Source organism: Chlamydotis macqueenii, chromosome 4, assembly GCF_036417535.1.
Source record: "Chlamydotis macqueenii isolate bChlMac1 chromosome 4, bChlMac1.mat, whole genome shotgun sequence".
In the NCBI taxonomy this organism is placed as follows: Eukaryota; Metazoa; Chordata; class Aves; order Otidiformes; family Otididae; genus Chlamydotis; species Chlamydotis macqueenii.
The window spans coordinates 48,508,561-48,528,995 of record NC_141559.1 but is presented as its reverse complement, the minus strand read 5'-3'; the positions used below and the strand labels follow the sequence as shown (position 1 = coordinate 48,528,995).

At 38.2% G+C, this 20,435-nt stretch overlaps 1 protein-coding gene across 1 annotated transcript; it reads left to right on the top strand.

The window, feature by feature from the left end:
* The first annotated feature begins 2,916 nt into the window (after window positions 1-2,916).
* Window positions 2,917-15,855, top strand: LOC147600973 (uncharacterized). The gene is made up of 5 exons (XM_086747669.1): window positions 2,917-3,051; window positions 3,649-3,807; window positions 10,138-10,232; window positions 13,523-13,647; window positions 15,737-15,855. Exons 2-5 carry the CDS (start codon window positions 3,775-3,777, stop codon window positions 15,853-15,855), a joined length of 372 nt encoding a protein of 123 aa, XP_086603795.1. The 5' UTR covers window positions 2,917-3,051; window positions 3,649-3,774.
* The last annotated feature ends 4,580 nt before the right edge of the window (window positions 15,856-20,435 follow it).

Below are 20,435 nucleotides of genomic sequence, written 5' to 3'. Positions count from 1 at the left end.
CTACTTACAGGATCATAGAATAGTTTGGGTTGGAAGGGACCTTCAAAGGTAATCTAGTCCAAACCCTCTGCAAGGAACAGGGGCACCTTCAATCAGATCAGGTTACTCAGAGCCTTCTCCAACCTGGCCTTGAATGTTTCCAGGGATGGGGCATCCACCACCTCTCTGGGCAACCAAATAATTTTGTACTTGCTCAAGCCATTTCTGATTTTCAGTGCTGTTGCATCCTTTGACTTCTGCAAAACCATTAGTCTATGGGTCATAAGAATTATGACCGATGGGAGACATTTAAACTTCCCTAGGTAATAGTCAGATTTGCTTTCTACACCACCAATCGTTGGTAAACAGCCTATTAGACCTCCTATGGGATTTTTTTTTTTTCAAATTCAAAATCTTGTCATACAAAAATGGTAACAGGCACATCAAATAACCTCAATTTCAGCTCAGGTGTCTGTTCCTTGACAGTATTTTGTCATGTCCTTCAAAGGAAGGTACAAGACAGTTTATATCAAATCGCTGTTTAATGGACTTCACTTTATGGCTTTCTCAGTTAGAAGTTGCCAGTGAGGTTTTAATAGATTTTTTTTTAAATGTCTGGATCCTATCTAACTTGCAAAGGGCTCATTATCCATATCTCAGCATTTCAGAGAGGAGGACTTATTTTTGTATTTATTTTCCTGTCAATTTACTTAAATAATGGCATATCTTGTCAGGATTTTTAATAGGCATTTTCCAACATTTCAATGGGAATTAATCTGTCAAATGCAATAAATAAAAAGAGAAATGTAAAAATTCCACAAAGAGTAGCAGGAGACTCACAAATTTGAAAAACAAACCAAACCTTAATGCAGTTTACAATTGTACCTCCTCAGCGGTGGCTGTAGGATAAATTACAGTGCTGTATGACACGTTGAAAGTGCACTTTAGGATTTTCTTAATTAAAGAAAATAAAAAGGGAGAAAACTGACAACTTTTTTTTTTTTTTTGAGGAGATACATTATATTGTAATTTCTTTCAGATGCAGTTAACTAGCTATAAAATAACCACGTCTCTTTTTTAGTTTTCTTGGATTACTTTTTTTCGCTCCTCCTAATTATTTCTGACAGCTTTTTTCTTCTGTCTCTGCACTTCATTCCCACTGTCACTTCAATCTTTGTTTCAGTTCTCTCTCTTGTTTAGGTTTATTTTTCTCTCCTGCTTTGTGTGGGGGCAATATTTTCGTATTCCCTGTTTTTGCATTTGATTTCCCTTCCCCTCAGAATTTTATTGCCTCACACTTTATTCTCAGGTCAAGGGAGGGAAAGGAATAGACGCCAGATGCAGACTCAGGAAATATAGTCAGCTCTGTGTTTGAACCTGTACTTTTTTCTATTATTTCAGGGTTTTGATCTGATGGACTCATGCCAGTTGCTGCATGAAATAGACATTTCTTCAGCAGATACTCCTATACACAGGGATTGCTCCATACTTACATCAAGAAATTCAGTGAAAGATTATATTCTTTGTGTTTATAGAGTAGTAGGAAGAATTTTTCACCAGTGATAATTTAGGATTAAAAAATTCCTCTTCATAACTCAACTGAATATCAGCCTTCCATCATTATATTTTTGTGAAAGGCAGATCTGTTAATAATTTCTTTATATTTTCTCTGTTGTTCTATAATTGATGTATTCTTATTATATAATCCAAATCCAAATGTTATAAGGGATTAATCCTAAGGGTACACTTTGTAGGCATCAATTCCATCATCCCATCAACAACCTACTCTATCTTCCACTAACAAACTCCTACTCAAGTACTTCTTCCAAACGTAACTCAAAGGGCCCTCTTTCCTGGTTTGATACACCAATCCAGCATCCAGCTTCAAGCAGTGTTTGTTGAGACTGTCAAACTGAAATTTCTAGCTTTTGCTGCTAAGAACAAGATTTTTCCTACTGCAGTGCAGGAGGGCTCTCTCAGTTGGTGTCCTACTCCCAGTGTCAGCTGGGAGATCATTATTCATCTTTGCTCTGTGAAAATACTGCAGACATGTAAAAAAAATGATGGGTTTTCTATAGCATATAACGGTAGGAAAGGATAGTCATAATTACTTACGCAGTATGTTTGACAGGATTTGAATGATGAGGTTTAGGAGAAGTCCAGTGTCTGCCACTCACATTAATTTGATTTTCAAATGGCACTGGCAATATTCTGTATCAAAGACAGAAATTGTTGGAAAGGCAAATCCAGCTGCAAGGAGTTAAGACAAAGTGTTAGAAAGAAAATTGATGGAAGAGGAAGGAAGCAATAGGCCATACATAAAAGAGATTATAAAGAGAATCATCCAAAGTGTACGTTGGTGTCCTTATTCAGTCCCATATTTTATCACAGGTATGCCAGGAGGGTTTAAAAGCTAGGTTTGCAGACGGTAATGACATTGGGAGCACAGCAAATCATAATCTGTGCTGCATCTAGATTCAGTGCAGGCAGAGATGGGGGCAGAATATTTCAAAAGAAGCAAAATCAAACCACATTAAAAATCCCAACTACTGTACATGACAATCCTTTATAGCATTAAAATGTGCAGTTAACTAGCATATTTGGCAATCTGATAGTTTTTTATTCCTCAGCTGTCGGGGCAGCAAGATTGCCCTTCCAATCCTCCCCCTCCCAGTCATGTCATAGTTGGTATAAAAAAATCCAAGTCAGGCTGCAGCAGGGCATCTGGGGTTTATTCTGTACCTTGCTCGTCTAGTTGATTCTGACAGTATGGACCTGATGTTGTCATATACCCCTTGCACTGGGCTGTGCATACACATCTGGAAACACTTCTGTCCTCCTTGTATAGGCACTTAGTCTTGAGGTTTTATTTAGTAGTGTGACAGAATAAAGCTACATACAAGGTATCTTTTATTCCTTTTAATTGACTCTTCTTTTGCAGAGGAATAGAAGAGAAGCCATGGTGTTCAGTGCTAGCAAAGGAGATATGACTGTTAAGCTGATATGCCAAGACTCTGTGGCCGCTGTTCAGGGAGGAGCTGTAACTTCTGACTACTTCCTTGTGATCTTTAGGTAACAAATGTTTAGAAACTATATTTTTTCTTCTCCAGAAAAGGAAGGTGTGCCCTATTTTTTAAAGTATTTGGGTGGCCCCTGAGGTCTTCAAGAGAACCTATTCGAAATTCTGGAGTTTTTTAAAATCACACTGGCAGCCCTCCAGCAACTTTAGGTGCCTAATTCCTCCTAAAAATCTGGGCTTTTACCCCTAATTTTTTTCACCTAGGTGTGTTCCATCTGAAGGTAGGAAGTTTCAGCTCTCGTGCCTCTGTTAAACCTTACAGGTTCTGGTGCCTGCATCCTATTATGCCTGGCAGCTGTTCCAAGAGCAGGTTCTGTATTACTCCGTTACTTTCAGAAGGGTCAGCAGGGCTGCCCTTGCTCTACGCTGAGGTGAGTTTGACCCTAAAATATTCCTGAGAGAGCACATTTTATTTTCAGATAATGTTACAGATTTAAAAGCAGTTGCTGTTCTAAAAATGCCTGTAGTGGTGTAGTAGAAACCTCCCTCTCGCTACGAACAGCTCTGACGTTCCTTGCAGGGCAGCAGACAGGCTATTATGCGAATAGAACTTTTCAGTGTTAGCACCTTTGCCTACTCATGCTTTTCAGGGCTGCTGCAAGGACTTTATTTTCACCTGCTTCATTAATCATCTGGGCTATCATCTCGTGGCATTCAGCTGTATTCCAAAAACTAATACCACTGAGATTACACTCTGGAATCTGAAAACCGCAGGCATGCGGCCAAGTTACCTTCAGTTCAGCTTGCAGGTGAGCGGTTTCCTTTCTGTTACCATTTGTTAAATAAAGGAGAATTGTTTCTATGGAGTGATTCATTTCTGAAAGGATCGTGCAAATGTAAATCTCAAACTATCAGTACTGTCATTCCATATTCCTTAGTTATTGCAGTCTGTACTGACTTCTTTCAATAACCTCTTCTACTTTATCATGGTACATGATTTAATTTCCTACTGTTTCACATGAACATCTGAAACAGGATTGCAATTAAAAACTGTGTGCCATGGGGTTAAAAAAATGAGTACCACATGACCTGAGTGTTCTGAAATCAATCATGTGACAAAGGAGACAGACTTAAGTGATGAAAAAGTATATTCATTCTTGTGAGAATGCAGGAGATCTGAACCAAACTTCATAGGAATTCTGTGAAACTTGAAGAAAATGTAAATTAAGTTCCAAAGGTGATGGTTACTGGTTATCAACGAAATGTACTCTCTAATCCTAAACATCTCCACAATTTTGGAAATCAAAAATCTGAATTTCAGTGCTGAAATCAAGCTTCTGTTGCTATCGCAATACTTTATTTAATAAAATGACTACTGTTATCAAAGATTTCCATAAAATTGAATATACATTTTATATCTTCTTGTAAATAATACAAGATTCAAACATATATTCATAGAATCATAGAACAGTTTGGGTTGGAAGGGACCTTCAAAGGTCATCTAATCCAACCCCCCTGCAAGAAGCAGGGACACCTCTAACCAGATGAGGTTGCTCAGAGCCTCATCCATCCTGGCCTTGAACATTTCCAGGGATGGGACATCCACCATCTCTCTGGGCAACCTGTTGCAGTGTCCTACCACCCTCAATGGCATTATTCAATGGCATCAAAGTCAAACAATGGCTTCTTCTAAACAATACCCAAGTCCTTAAATCCTGTGCAGCTTAGCTCAGGAAAAGATGCTTGAAACATTCCTTCTGAACACAGTTGCTGTGATAAGACAATTGCAGAGAGAAAATTTTGCTAACTTCTACATTCTCTGTAAGCAAGATCATGACAGGTTTTATACAGCGATCAGTAACCTATATTTCATCTAGAAAGTGAACAGATCACCAGTGCACACTTTTGTGTATCTGGCCTCTGTGTACTTCCCAAAAAGGTGGACAGCAAAATTCATGTAGATGTTTCAAGCAACCTCACAAGATAGTCCCAGTAGAACCACCACAGACAACATGCCTTAATTACAGAATATTCTGTTCCTGTGCTGCAAATACTCATTTCTCAATTTAACCTTAATTATGTTGATTTTTGTCCTGGACTTCTTTACTGTTTAGCTTTTTGTAGTGAAGAGAAGTACTTTTGAACATGGAACTCGGCTCGTCATTGATTTTAGTGTTCAGAAGATTCATAAACGAGGCCCCTTCAAACTTTAAAAAATAACAGGGACAACTCTGTAGGCTAAGAAATTACTAGATATAGATTGGTGAGTGGTTTTGGTTTGGGTTGTTTTTTTTTTTTTTGTCTCAGAGATATGTTTTATGCAGGAATCTCAGTGCTGGAGTGATTACAGTGTGGAACATAGTAAAATCAAAATGCCATGCTGTTAGAATGGAAAAGGGATTTGCAGAAAGCACTGAAATTGTGATGGTGAGGGATACAAAACTCTTTGTCTTTACAGACAAGGATTGGCCATCTTATGGATTCTCTGACACTGATTTTTCAGGTACTAAATGCAAATTTATTCAGAAAGTAAGTTTGGGGGGTGTGCATGCTTATGGATTTTTTTTTACATTTCTGTAAAACCTAATTAAACAATACATTTACTTAGATAATAAAGGTGGGGTTTTTAAAATATTTTTACTAGACTCTGGTAACTTATGACCTTTTGAAAAAGAAGTATGTGAAGAAACAGTCAGGTCATTACAGCATTCCTTGCCAAAGTAAAGAGTACAGGATTCTTGAGGGAGGGCTACTGCTTGGCCTCTCTGAGAATAGGTAAGAGTTTGTCTCTGGCACTGACTGCATCATCCATAAAGTTTTACATATAGAACAAATTGCATGTTCATACTCCTTACAACTAATGCTAACCACTTTTAAATAGAATGATTGTTCAGTCAACCATCTTATTTTTTTTAATTTTCTTGAGTCACAATAGTCATTAGCACAAAGGGCATTCTCTTAAAATCCATCAGAATCTATCAGAGATACTCATGGAAGTATCTCTAAATAAAGTTAAAATCTGAAAATAAGCAATTCTTTACAGTATATTCTGTATCTGAGTGGAAACTTTAAGTATGGTTAAGGTCAGCTGTGCTACTTAGTTTTAAAGCTACTGTGGGGCTAAGGCTCCCTTTTCCAGAAGAAGACAAAAGCAGTCACTTTTCAGGGGATAAAACCCTCTAACAGTAATAAAGACCTCACTGGCGCAGAAAAATGCAACTCGTTCTTCCCTGTGCCTGTTGGACTGAGTTGGTTTTTCCTAGCGTTTGCGAGGTCTGTGAGAAATGTTTGGATAAGATCTTTTGGTGCTGTTCCCAGAACACGGTTCATGTGATATCAAAGAATCCTGATGTTTTGCCAGGGACCTTTTTGTCATTGGGAATTTAGAGACTGGGTTTGTAAAGGGTTTGCTGATCCAGAATACAAAGAAAACTCCTGAGCAACCTATTCTGGCAGGCAATCTTCTGTCAAAGGCCACCAGGGACCTGTACGAGAAGACTCCACCCAAAAGGAGAATGAGCAAGGCAGTGACAGGTGACAGCTTTAACTTCTTCAGCACTGCAGAGCTGGAGCCGAAACATCAGTTGTCAAGGCCATGGATTTGCACTGAAATATGAATTATTGGAATAAATAAATGAGGTCATTGTAACCTTCCTTAAAGCCAGAGTGTCCTTGTCTTGAAGCAGGGAGATCAAAGAGACGAAGACCAGACTGATCTATAATTATTGTATTCCTTCAATTGCAAGAATTAGTGACCCTAGCTGCCTGAGAAGTGGGAAGGAGGAATTATGACTGTGCTCACTTAAAAACTCTTAAAGTAGCATTACTGTCTCTCTAGACATCAGTCTAAACCAGTGGTTTCCAATCTTTTTTCCATCTGTAACCCATAAGTTTTGCCACTGGCAAGGCAGTCCTGAGTGAACGGAAGGGTAAGCACACTGACAACTCACAAAAAGTTCCTCACAACTTTTCATTCACCTCTTAAAGTCTGGAGTTGCAGACAGCCTATTTTGACTTCTGAGTAAACACAAGGAATTTATCTTGAATCTACCACTGCTGTTCACAGCAGTTATTTAAGGTGCAGTCTATCACCACCTCCTTACAATATACAAAAGATGAGATGGAAGCAGGTTTTCCAGAAGCCTTAAAATTGTAGTGCTCACCTTTTACTTAAGTAAATTGTGCATCCTTCCTTTTGAGGAATTTTGCTTCAATTAATGTAATCAAAAGATTCTATCAGGTAACAAATGTCAATATTTGTTATTTTTCCAGAACTTTGGACCCCATGGGAAAGGTGCAAGGAAATTAAGACAGGACAGGAGACTGGAGAAGAAGGTAAAACAAGAAATGGAAAAAAAAGGAATTTACTAGTGAAAAACACAATGCCATTAATCAGTACTTGCTTAGTGGAGATGAAAAGCTGAGAAACAGCATCTTAATGTATCATGTTTATACAGTTTCTCTCAAATCTCAAAATATTGTTCTGCTTTCTGATGGACATGCTATGTAACAACTATTAGAATGCGGAGAAGCTATTTTGTCCTACTTTGCATTTCCTTTTTATTTCCTGGGGTCATCATCATAATTAAGTCCACCTTTTGATTGCTTAATTTACACTGATGATTAATTTTCTAACCAGAAATTCTATAGTTTTTCTTCCTAAAGATCAAATTTTAAATTGTAATAAGGATTTTACAGTTTCATTTTGTTGTAATCAGAATCCCTTTTTTTCACAACTTTGCAAAGTTTATTAATACTCTTTGCCATTTACTGTCATCTGCATACATAAAGTACCACTGGTGGGCTGTGTTTGGCTTTACTATGAACAGTTTCCCATCTGACTTACTGTATATAGTCTCAGCCCTGTGTTCATTTGACATGTTTTACCCCGAGTTTCTCAGTCAGCACCACACTGGGTCACAAGACAGATCAGCTGGAGAACTTATTACAAGTGTATGTGTGTACATACACAATAATTCTTATGTCCATATGAAAGGGCTTATGCCTAGAGGTCCGTTTGGTTTCAAGGTTCATTGACCAACGCCAATGCCACTTAACTACTTATCTAAATAAATATGCTAAGATTGAGAAAAGAGTTCATATCTTTAATTAGATATAAATGAGTTTTAAAAAAAAAAGTGCTAACATAAATCTGCAGACAACTTCTTGAGCTTGTGACTGACTTGGCAGATGATCTCCTGCTCCCTAGGTCACAGTGTGTTCATACCACATGCACCATCTCTCTGAGTTCAATTTGCAAGCCCTGTGCCAACTCCGTATCCTTGAAACCAGCACATCTATCTTCTTTCTATACAATACTGCCTTGACCCACCTTGGCCACTATCTGGTGCTTCCCAGCTACAATGAAGTAGAGAAAATCAACTATATCACTCTGTGGAATGTAGAAACCAGAGTGATAGGTATTGTTTTTTTGTAATTTTAAATGCACTTTTCGTATGCTAGATGTATTTATAAAAATAACCAGGAGTTTGGATTGTGAATATTTGCATGAAACTACTCAGAAATGATCAGCATGCTAGGCATTACTTCCTAAGCATGTTTTCTAGTGGCTAAAAATTCATGTACTCATTTTGCCAGTCCCTTCCCAGTGCAAAAAATTATCACTTATCAAAGAAAATACTTTGAAACATTCTTCCAGTGTTTCTTGAACAGGTAGAAACCAAAGCATAGTATCCAGGTTTGCTGCTTAAAACATCCAAACATCTACCAATTTTTTAATGAGTGTGGAGAATATTATTACTTTGTTATTAATTACATATGCAACAACTAGAAATCAGAGCTGGAAATCCCATTAAGAGGTCATATACTTCAGCGGTGCTCAAGTTTGTTATTATTGGGCCTACCTTTCTCCTTTAACAAGCTGGGCCCTTCATATATACAACTCCAGCAAACAGGTGGTGCTTCTGCACAACAGCTAGAATCTTATCCCTGGGTAGGTGTATTCTGCAGCCATTGCCTGCCTCACTAGGTATCATCAGAAGGTTCCTCTTGTTTATCCTAGTCTCGACGCCCCTGCGAAATGGCACCATTCCCCACACCCAATGCCTTTAAATGATCCTTACCTGTGGGATCTGAATTGTGCTGGGAAAAGAATGTCAGCCATCCCCGCGGACTTTGTGCTGCTGTGGCAGCATAACCTCTGACACAGTTCAGCTCACTTTTCCCAGGGGAATGCAAGGAACGTGCAACATGTGTCCACCTAGTTGGCCATGGCGATGCTCAAAATGTGCCCTTACGTAGAGTGTCTTTATTCCTATAAGACTTAGAAGAAAGTTAGTGTTTTTAAGTCCTTAGGCAGAGTGTGCTCCCCTCCCGTCCAACTGGCTGAGAGTAAATACTGCAGTCTTCAAATAATAGTTTTCAGAGAGAACTTTCAGGGGAAAAGGTAGGAAAAAAGACAAATATCAGATTAAATTCTCCCAGAGCTTTGTCTAGGCCTCCAAGGATACGTCAGTGCCTTCCCACAGCTCAAGAACTGCTGACCCAATACATTTCTCTTGCCCAAAGGGGATCAGTTATAATTAAACCAATGCTGACATGATTGTCTAGCCTGTCTTGTAGCGTCTTCATTACTGGAGATCTTTACTTTCTGAAGGAATATATTCCAGTGCTTCACTGTCATTATGGTTGGACAGTTCTCTTTTTGTTGTTTTCTCCTTAGTGCGTTATTTAAACCTTCAGATAGATGTCCCTTTCCTCTCAGAAGCAAACTTTCACATTACTGAGAACTATTAACTTCAGTTCTCTTGCTTCTAATGAAAAATGGGACAAAACCTAGAAGTCCTTATCTTCTGTACCTCTTCTCTATCTTGTTGCTTATTTGAATTCCCTCCACCCTTAATTGTGGTTTCCATAACTAGATAGCATAGAATTACTTAACATGTCTTAAAACTGTGTCCCTATTTATTAATCTGACAAGATTTTTGTCTTTTTTGCAATGGCACAAAATGAGTGACACGTTCATCTTATTCTCTTCAAATCCTATATTTCTTATTGTCAATGATTATTGTACTATGTTAAATAATCATTAAAGTGCTATTGCTTAAGACTAATGTCAAATTAATAGTAGAGGTGTTTATCTGACAGATACTTAAAATGACCATTTCTCTAAATTTTAGGTTAAAAGATTATTGGAAAATGAGTCAAATGTTTACTGCTTGACAGCTACAGCTGATGCCAGTAGAACTGGTTTTGGAATCATGATGGAAAATGGGTAAACTCCTGAATATGTTCCTCTTTTGTTATTACATGTATGGTAATAACATTATTAGTTCAAGTTCCTCTACTGAATGACTTGCTCAGACAGGAAAAAATGAGGAAGCTGGTTAATGCTGACAAAGTAAGTTCATGAAATGCAAAGAATAACTTAACAAATGTTGTGCTTCTGCTGATAAGTCAAGGATTTACTTTGAGCTGTCTTTTCAAACAAAATTACTCTTACATCATTTTCTTCCACTCACTTGGACCCTTTCACTAAGGACAATACGATTATGGTCAGTCATCTTGCCAGATTTTTGCTACCTTAAGAAATGAATGACAGATAACCAATGGTTTAGAATGACAAAATTTTGATTTTCTAAACTGGAAATGAGCAGGAATGTTGGGTAGTCATTACTAAAGAGCTGCATGATTTGTTTGAAATTAGGCTTTGTTGTGTGTCACCTTTATTAAGCAGAGCTTTCTTTAGATGGGACTTAGTTTTTAAGTATGTCTGTGAATGACCCCCTCTTTTCCCTGCTAACATAGATGATGATCATTCCACTCTGGAGTAAAAATCTAATCACAGCAACATGAACAACATGGGGAGACTCTGCGTTCAAGCCCAAGCATCAAACAAAATAAAGAGATCTAGGGAAAATTTAGGGATAAAGGCAGCCAGCCATCCCTACTACCCAGTGAGATTCCAGTAGAATCCAGTGACAGGATTCCAGTGTCTTTATTTATATAAAAACAAGACTTAGAAGAAACTTAGTGTTTTTAAGTCCTGCACAGTAGTAATGAGAGACAACAGAGAAGCTACACATGCCATTTATTTAGAGCTGTTGCAAGTCCAGTCAGCCTCTATAGTTGTGCTGTTTCGTGATCTTTCCAAGTATAACAGCATACATGGTGATCTCTAATGGGTTTTATTTAAGATCCAAGCAGAGATCTGCTTGAAATGATACAATGAAATAAAGCTATGTGAAAGCTCTTATACAGTCTATTTATTTTAATGAAGTTGTTTATATCAGCACCATCTTCAAGTGAACCTCGTAACACCCTATTAAATATTGTATTCCTATATGGTTCAAAAGCATGGCAAAAGTAGCAATACCACAGTCATTGCTTCAGTTACTTCCCATGGAGTGCAAGAACCCTGACCCAGCAGAAGGTTAGCCATGTTTTACAGCTTTGATTTAAATGGCTTCAACTAGGATACCTTAGGTGCTTTTAGGTGATGCAATTAAGCCTTCAATAGAAACTTGAGCATTTTGCTGGAAACACAATCAGTATCTTACAGGAATTAGCTTGGCACCATCTCATTAATCAGTATTTACATGACTGGCTTTAGTTCAGGAGCTTGTACCCAGTGTCTCCCCTCATTTTTGTTATGCAAGGCAAAAATAAAGTTTCAACATCCTTATGTGCTCAAGAATTTTCATTTTTTTTTTAATACTGAGCCAGCTTTTGAACAGAGAGAATCTGTTTTATGCAGATTCCATATTTTGCCAAGGCCATGATTTAAAATTGCACCTCAGTCTTACCAGTTTTCTGATATTCAGGCTGTTGAATAGGAGATGAAGCATCTGCTGAAGAGCATGTTTGCACATCACCTTTGGAGAAATGGGTAGAGAGGAAAGGCGCAAGCTGTTAGAAAATAACAGTTTATATCAATGAGAAAATAAAAGGTGTTTGAAAGCAGTCAGCCTAAAGAACTTCACTTCAGCTATAAAGAATTGAATGGAATGACATCACTTTTATATTCATCAGATAATATCATTGAGAAGCTGTGCACAGCTAGAATCTGAGCACATTTTTTTTTTGTATCTTTAACTGCAGATTTACTTTGGCCATAAGGTTCAAGAAGCAGCCTTATCAAATGATCTGTTGTTTTTGCAACCATACTAAGGTGATCTTAATTTAATGACAACTTCTTCCTATGGAGTTTCTAAAATGTAACACTGCCTAGAGGCTGTATTCCACAATATTAGGTTTGCTTTTTTTTTTTTAAACTGTCATCCAGTGACAGACTAGATGCAGGAATGTTTCTGGTTACAGTCAGGAAGTTCCTCCTCTGATAGACTTGCAGGATTTGAATTATTAAGACATTTTAGATTTCTTCTCAGTGCATTTAATTCTCATAAGTTTTAACAGCCTTTTATAGTTGGCAGTTAGTGAAGCAGCAGTTCAGTTACTCCTGTGCACTCCACAAAGTCAAGCCTTTAAAATCTGTTGGTGCTTTCTTCTCTGCTGTTGTACTTCATGCCAGCAAATACAGATGACAAGTCATTAAATACAAGACAGAGAGGTATTAGCAAAAAAAAAAAAAAAAAAAAATTATGAGACTTATTTCTGACCTGGTTCTCCCAAACCAATTCTGTCTCCGTGGCAACAGCCACCAGCGTGTGACAAAACATTCGGGATTTCTCTAAAGAAAAATTTAAATACTGAAAATGTCACTTTTCAAGGAAGCATCGTATTTTATCCTCAAACAGGTTTCAAAAGTGCATAGCATGCTTACAAGAAGACAAGCTTTTTGGCTTGTAAAGCTTCATCAGCTGATGCATTAAGTTCACTCCCCACAGCAAGCAGAGCCAACCGCGGCACAGGTGTAAGAATTAACACAGTCCTTTAACTTACCTGTTCCGGCAGTGCTTTGGGAATGGGTAAGTCCCATTCTTCCAAAATTCAGTTTAGAATAGCTCTGGTGTGATAATCACAAATTTTATTGCAATGTTCTTTACATAATATCATCCAGAAAGTACCTTCGCAGTTTACTCCAAATATTTTAATAGTGTAAGAGAGGAAAGAGTCAAAATTATTCTTACCTTCTATTATTAAATAAAATGTAATTATAACATAGATGAATTTGCCACTCTGGTGTATACTATCATTAGATTACAGATTACTGCACTGAATATCATAGCAAACAAAGTAAGTATTTTCATTTAGAAAATCCTCAATGATCTGTTTCTGTATTATTTCAATCATCATTATTCAACACTTCCAAGTTTTATGAAATTAGTATGAAGAGTTCTTGACAGATGCAGAAATTCTGACGATATAACTGATACTCAGAAATCCAAGTCATTTATCATTTTTTAAACTTCTTTAAAACTCTCCCAAAAGCCATTTAATAATGAGGTTATCTTGCATCTCAGGTCCCAGCTCTAGTGGTTAACTTACAGAACTCACTGTGTTCAACTGCAATTCTTTGCTACTATCTCAATATTACACCCTTTTTTTCCTGATGGAATTTACCATCTGTACCTGTTTGAGCATGTTTTTATTATCTGTTCACAGTATAAAAGTTTGGGATCCATTTGAACATCAGCATAATGTTATTCCCGGTTATGAAGGCGTACATCATACTGTGATCAGCAAAGTCCAGCTGCTGGAGGAAAGGGCAACAGCAGTCTTACCTGCAGGTCTGTAAAAATTATTATTACAATGGTAATACTTGTACAAGTCCATTTCTCATCCTTCTCCAGTAATAAATGGCATGATAGTATTAAACACTTGCAAGGCAAAATTTCTAAGTAGGCAATAATGTAAGTATATAATGGGCTGCAACTCTAGTATGTTTTTGCTATTATCTCGGATTTATTTTCATTTGAGAAAATGATGGGTACTTTGTCCTTTTAAATGGGATATTGAAGAATTAAACTTCACTATCTGACGAGGTCAAAAGGAGCCTTGGAACAATCCTGTGTCTGCCCAGCAGCACCTGACAGACTAGGAGAGCAGGATCGATGACCTCAGTTACCAATCCCTCCCTGTTTCGGGCACCAGGCTGTTTTAATGGCTGCAATAAAGTGTTCCTCAGTCAACAATTAAAAGCATTCTTCAAGACCTGAAAAGCACATAGCCCAGAGAGGGTCAAAAATAGTCAAAGAACAAGAAAGCAGAACTAAGGAAATAACAGTATCAGATAATTTTCATGCAAATAGCAGAAATTTGGGGGTGGTTGTTGTTGTTTCCCACAGGTTCCCTTTACTGTAGACTTTTAATATTCATTTATATTCATTTCTACCACTCAAACCAATACTGTTCCTCCACTGCCAGCAAGTGCAGCTGTTGTGGTAACCTCACACAGTACCTGTCCAGGCTGCTGTCTCCCAGGGGAATCTTGCTGTATTCCTCACTGGAAGGTTACAGTTGCAAGTAAATTGCAGTCTTTTCCCCAAAAGTATGAAACAAAACCTAAAACACGTTAGATTTTTAAATTCATACTGCATATAACTACATAGCATCCAGTTTGCCTCCCACAAAAATCTCCGCCTCACTGAGACCATGCAGGGAGCAAAATGAAGTTTGAGGTGGTATCTATAAGCTTACCATTTCCTAGCCTGCCTGGTGACCTAAATAAAAGTTTCAGTATTAGGTTTTTCCAAGATGTAATTTATACTATGGCTGTCAGGAGTTAAGATAGCAGTTGCCATGGAGCTTTAATCCTTTTTTAGGCTTTAGTCAAAGGAAGCTGGAAATCTGTATGCTGGGTAGAACCCTGCTCAACAGAATTTTATTTAAATTGAGACAGGATTTTATCCTAATTTCTCTACTGAAAGTTATTCTCAAAGGTTCGAGAATTCTTTTTATTTTATTCTGTTTCTCAGCAGGAGATGAAAGTTTCCTTTTAGGCTTCTTAAATCACACTACATTCAATCACACAAGTACCCAACGTGCCTCCTCCTCACTCCTCCAACTATAAACTGTAACTTTCTACTAGTCTTAATGTGCACAGCTCATCACTATAGTGACATTCATTCACCAGTTCTACCATTTTCAGTGGAGGCACTCTGTAAGTATGCAGAAGCAAAACTTTGGGGAGGATTTTATTTTCTATGTGCCCACTAAGCGCTAATCCCTACACAGGAAAACAGGCCTTTGTAATTACAGTTCGAATCTGTGTGTAGGCTACTTATAACTTCCTTGATGTATATTTAAGAAAAAAAGAAGCATGCAATGCGTGAAGCACATCTAAGGAGTACAAAATTGGCCATGCTATAGTGAGTAATGTTCTGCTAGAACACAGTTGCAGCAAAACAAAGATGCAGTCCGGTCTAATACTTGCAGTTAAAACATTGCTGACTTACAACTGAACTTGCCCTAGGTGGTAAACCAAAAGAATGGAGAAATAGGTGGGAAAAGTGCAGAATTTGTCAGAACAAACTCTTATCCTACTCCAGCCAAAAATCAGAAAGCATTCAGATACAATATCAGCTTGATCTTAAGAAGAGACCTGGATTCAAAGGCAAATGACAGCTTCATTTAATGAAAAATTTGCCAGAATTTTCACTAAATAGAACTGTTTACTGGCCATCTGTAGTGGAAATCCATAATCCTCAAGCTGTTCCAAAGACTAGAGGGTGACTAGAAAATTAGCACTGAAGAGAGGATTTCAAACTCTTTCAACTCTTTCATGGCATGTATTATAAAAGAGGCAATAGTAAAATTGCAAAAATAGAAAAAAAACCTATAAAAATAGTAAAAAAACAAACATATTTTTCTTTCTAGGATATATAAGTCTGTGGGACTTCAACAGTTGTACAGTAACATCTGTTTTTACCACTGACAGCAAAATGTCTTACTTAACCAGCACTGGACAGGAAAACAATTCTTGTAGGTTTGAGTGACAGCCCTGCTGATCATCTTGAGGATCAGATGCAAAATCAACTGTCCATTCCACTAAAAAAAAAGACTTATTTGGAGAAGTATCCACTAGCAGCCAGGAAGAACCTGAAGAAAACTAGACTGATGATTAAAGATGCAAGGAGCATCTTGGATCTCAAAGACAGCTATTCAGAGATTTGTTCGTTGTGCCCAAGAACAGCTATGCACTGTGAACAGGATTCAGAAAGCCATAATGGTCACAGAAACCACTTAAAGTAGCTCAAAAGAAGTTTTGAGAGGTAAGACAAATGCATATCTTCAAGAATAGATGCCTTACTCTGAATAGCAGGGAGATGCACATCTCCGTTCAAGGTTTTCAGCCTTCCTTGAGTTAGGCTCCTATAGGAAACTCTCACAAAACAGCACGCACCACTACTTTCCTAGCATCACCTGACTGGTCTAGTGCAGACCTTCCCAACATGCATCTCAGTTAATTTGTCTGCTCTGTGTCATTCTACAGGTTATGGCCTGCCTCAAGTCTCCTCCGCAGAAACTAGCCAGGGTTGTTAGTCCTAACAGAGGAAGATATGCTACTTCTAAGCTGTAGTATAAGCAAGTTGCTTTTTCTTTGCTGAGACTCACCAAGCAGATGGGCTGCCTTTCAGGACTAACACATCTGTCATTTGAGTTTAAAGCAGGCTTCAGCAAGCAGTAGCTACCATGACAGTATTAGCTTTGAAATATGCAATAGAAGAACTTCAGACACATTACCTGATGTGATAAAGGATCTTCACGATTTGCAGGGGCTTTTGTCATTGCTCTGTTAGACTCAGGTATGTATGGAAAAAAAAAAAGTCTAGATTAGATCGCAGCATTTAAAGCCAGTTGGGCTTTTATATAAAACCCGTGGTATTTTTTCAGTCTGAGGTGCCAATGTCAGAGACTTGCAGAGCTACTGGAGATGAAACTTCTTAATATAAGAAATATATATGCAGATAAAAGAAAAAGAACTCCAAGCACTTAACTTGCTGGTGTGGCAATCACTGTTGTTTTGTCCCAGTAGACTGGTTGTGTTTTAGGGGAGACTGAACAGGGTGCAGTTCAACCCAGCTGAGTCTGAAGAATAAAAACCCAAATTAAGCCTTCAAGAATCAGATCTGTTGCAGTTAGAAGTGTCGCAAGCCACTCAAGTGCCAAATTGCTCATTTTTAAGTATGAATTCAGTCAAACTGTTGTAGTTTCCTTCAAGCTGGAGGCTTTTAAATGAACAAAAAGCCTGCAAAGTTAGAAAACGCTATCTTCACAAAAGCCCATTTGAGCTCCAAAAGAATATCCAAAATTGAAAATCCTCACGTAAATTCAGGGAAGAATGGGGCATTTCACTTACCACCATTCTGTACCAGCTTCAAGACTTGTCAGTACCACATTAACTAATCTACACATCCAGAAATGGTAATACTTGGCAGGGAAATACAGTTTAAACTAGTTTAAATATGGAGGTATTATCATTGTCCTTTGTAGCAATCAACAGGTATGCAGAAGATGACATTTAAAGAATTTTTACCTGTCACTGCTGGTAATTAACTGTATTTGGATTCAGGCAGGTTACACAACAGAATAGAGTAATACACAGCAACTGGAGGAAACCTGTATTAGCCTCATTTACTGTTCCAGACCCGCCAGAATTCCGGAGTCAAAAAAGAAAAAAAGCAGTAACTCCTGGAGATAGCAAGATGGCTTTATAATACAGACAGTAAATATTACTAAATTGCTCATTTTGCTTTCAAAACAGTAAGCTTTCTATTAGGTGTATTTTTTTTTTGTTTTGCTTTAAAGTTTGCTTTAATTAAATGATTATTTTGTCACGATTAATCAAACTGGTCCATGGGACAATGATTGAGAAACACTCTTGCTCTGATATAATTCATTTTAAATAGTTGATGGGGACCTTTTTCACTGATGATGAACTTGCATTACTTCAAAACTGAAAGGCAAAAGGCAAGAACTTAGAAGTGCACCATATTTTCGTAAGCTTCAAAAAAACAAAATGTCAAGCTACACTGAATTAGGATGTAGCATTAATTATCACAAAGGAAGTAGTTTCCTGTGTTGTGACATACAATTCTATCAACTTCCAAAGTGTTTGTTGTCCAGATTTTTTTTTTTTTTGCAAGAAGCTAGACTTACTTCATAACAGTCAATTCCTTTGACTGTCAAGACAGGTTAAGTCCTTCAAGAAAAGGAGCTCAACATTAAGAAGCACATAAGAGTTCTCTACTTACCTTTCCGATTTCATACTAACATCTTACATGTGTTTTCAGCAATTATTGTTGATCTTCAATGAAGATGGATGCAAAACCACAAAATCTGGGTTTGGTTAAAAAAGGTGATGAAATGCTAACTGCCAGATAACATCAGATCTTTTCTCCTGTACGTTTTAACAACAAATTAGCCAGAGTATTTAAAAGAGGTAATTTTAGATGCACCCCTGTATATCTGAGGCACAGTGCTAATCTGCTTATGAATTGATTTCTGTATTTGAGCACTTCCATGTACTAGGCAAGCAAGTGCCATTTCCCCAGCAGTATCTGTACTGGAAACCTTGAGAATTCATATTCCCTACTAGAGGGGCCATTAGCAAAAAAGAAAGCATCCCTGTATCACAGATATTTATCTGGACCATTTTCAGAACCTAAAATTTTCTTTCTGTAATACCACAACATACACTTCCTACTTTAGCAATTATTCCAGGTGAACAATTATATAAGCTTTCTCCCAGCTTTATCCTATGCCTTGGAAAAAATTATTCTTGATTTAGCCAGCAGAAATTCAAGTCATACTTTTCAAGATAAATTAGTAATGTTAGTAGTTACAATTTCACTTGTACTTTGTTCTGCAACTTCAGTGTTTACTTAAGTGATGTTTGTTTTGTAATACTAGGGAGCATCACCATTTTAGGTAGACATTAGAATTTGATATAATCCCCAGCCCAAAGCTTCCAACCAGTCTTCCCAAGAAGGACATTTTAAGAGTCACTAAGCCATAACAAATAGAAAAAGGAGTAAAATGCACAGAGGAGAACTTACAACACTTGTCTCCAACAGCTGGTGTGATAATTCCCCATCAGTAGCCACGATCCAGCCCCCTCAAGAAGCCTATCTTTGCAACCTCGGATTAGCCACTAGGCCTGCAAAGCAAGATAGAGCCTGGGGATAAGGTTTACCTTCTTGCCTACCCTGCTGACAGTCAGAGCCCTTAGAGCAGTTTCCTGCAAGAGCTGTTTGCTTACTGTGGTACAGGTCTCCCCAGTGGAGCGAGTCCACTTAATAAACCTACAATTTTAGAGCAAAAATTCAGAATGCTGGCTTTACAGTCCCTTACCGTATGTTAACGAGTATTACTTGCAAATGCTAAATCCTGTTAAGGTATCAGATCATAACTGTGGAAACAGACTCAGTATTTTACGTAGCTTATAATATTTAGAGTCCTGCACATTGATTCATACCATCTGGCCCAACAGCACTGAGGTTTTCTTTCCGCCAAGCGCAGTGTATCCAGCCCTCCAGCCCCGGCGGTCACAGCCCTCTAGTGGGGATGCAGGAGGGAGTTTTGATTGCATTCATCCATCGTGGCTTGCCTTTGCTCATCTGCCTTCTGGGCTGTTCTCAACTCAGCACAACTGCTTTTCAAACAGGCTTGGCCAGAGATGGTGTTGCTTCTCCCTCTGTGCTGTCAAGGGACCTTAGCAGCCAAGGGCAGAGACATACAGGAACTTCTGAGCACTTGCAGCCCACCTAGAGATAACCCCTGCACCCAGCCCTGCAGAGCTGCTGTCTGGCTTGCCAAGCCTGCCAGGGCACTGGTGATCTCAAGGAAGAACACTGTTAAGCAGGAACCCTAGGTGCAAGCTTTGATATACCAGGTACACCACTCACTTCTCCTCTATTAGCATCTCCCATCGCAAAGGAGCAGAAACAGCTGGTTTCATCTTTTTTCTACCTCCTCTAAGGAGCAGAGGTGAGGAAGTTCACTATTAACTACCACCCAAGTAGTGTTTAGACACTACCAGCATACTTCAGGACAACACTGTTACTTAGTCTGTCAGAAACCTCCTGGGACTTGTCTGTGCCAATCATGCTTATGTTTTGGTTTTTATTATCTATCAAAACTTTTATTGAAAGCTTTTGCCTTCAGGCTTTTTAGACAGCTGCCAAGTCCAAGAACTATGGTGCTGTACCTACACCCAGATGTGGCCACACATGTACCCAAACACCACTTAAGAAAAAGCAAAGTTTACATCCCAGATAATACCAGTCATGTTTCAGCTCTCTAGAGACTCATTAAGATTTCATTACATTTGCAATTTCTGTTCCAAGAGATATCAATATCCCCTCTCGAGGGGTCCCTTCTACCACTTCAAGGCTTATATAGGCAGTGGCAAAACATAAACAATCAAGAAAATAGTTTCAGCATTAGAGAGACCATCTTAAATAATAAAGACCACATCAGGATGTTTGACAGAACTCCAACAAAACCCACTGAGAATATCCAAAAGTTCTTATACACCATAATTCTTTCATATCCAAAAATTGACTCCCAAATG

Coding starts and splice junctions, on each gene's coding strand:
- LOC147600973 (XM_086747669.1), top strand. CDS start 3,775: ATGCGGCCAAGTTACCTTCAGTTCAGCTTGCAG. Junction 3,808..10,137: donor ACCTTCAGTTCAGCTTGCAG/GTGAGCGGTTTC, acceptor TCTAAATTTTAG/GTTAAAAGATTATTGGAAAA. Junction 10,233..13,522: donor GGAATCATGATGGAAAATGG/GTAAACTCCTGA, acceptor ATCTGTTCACAG/TATAAAAGTTTGGGATCCAT.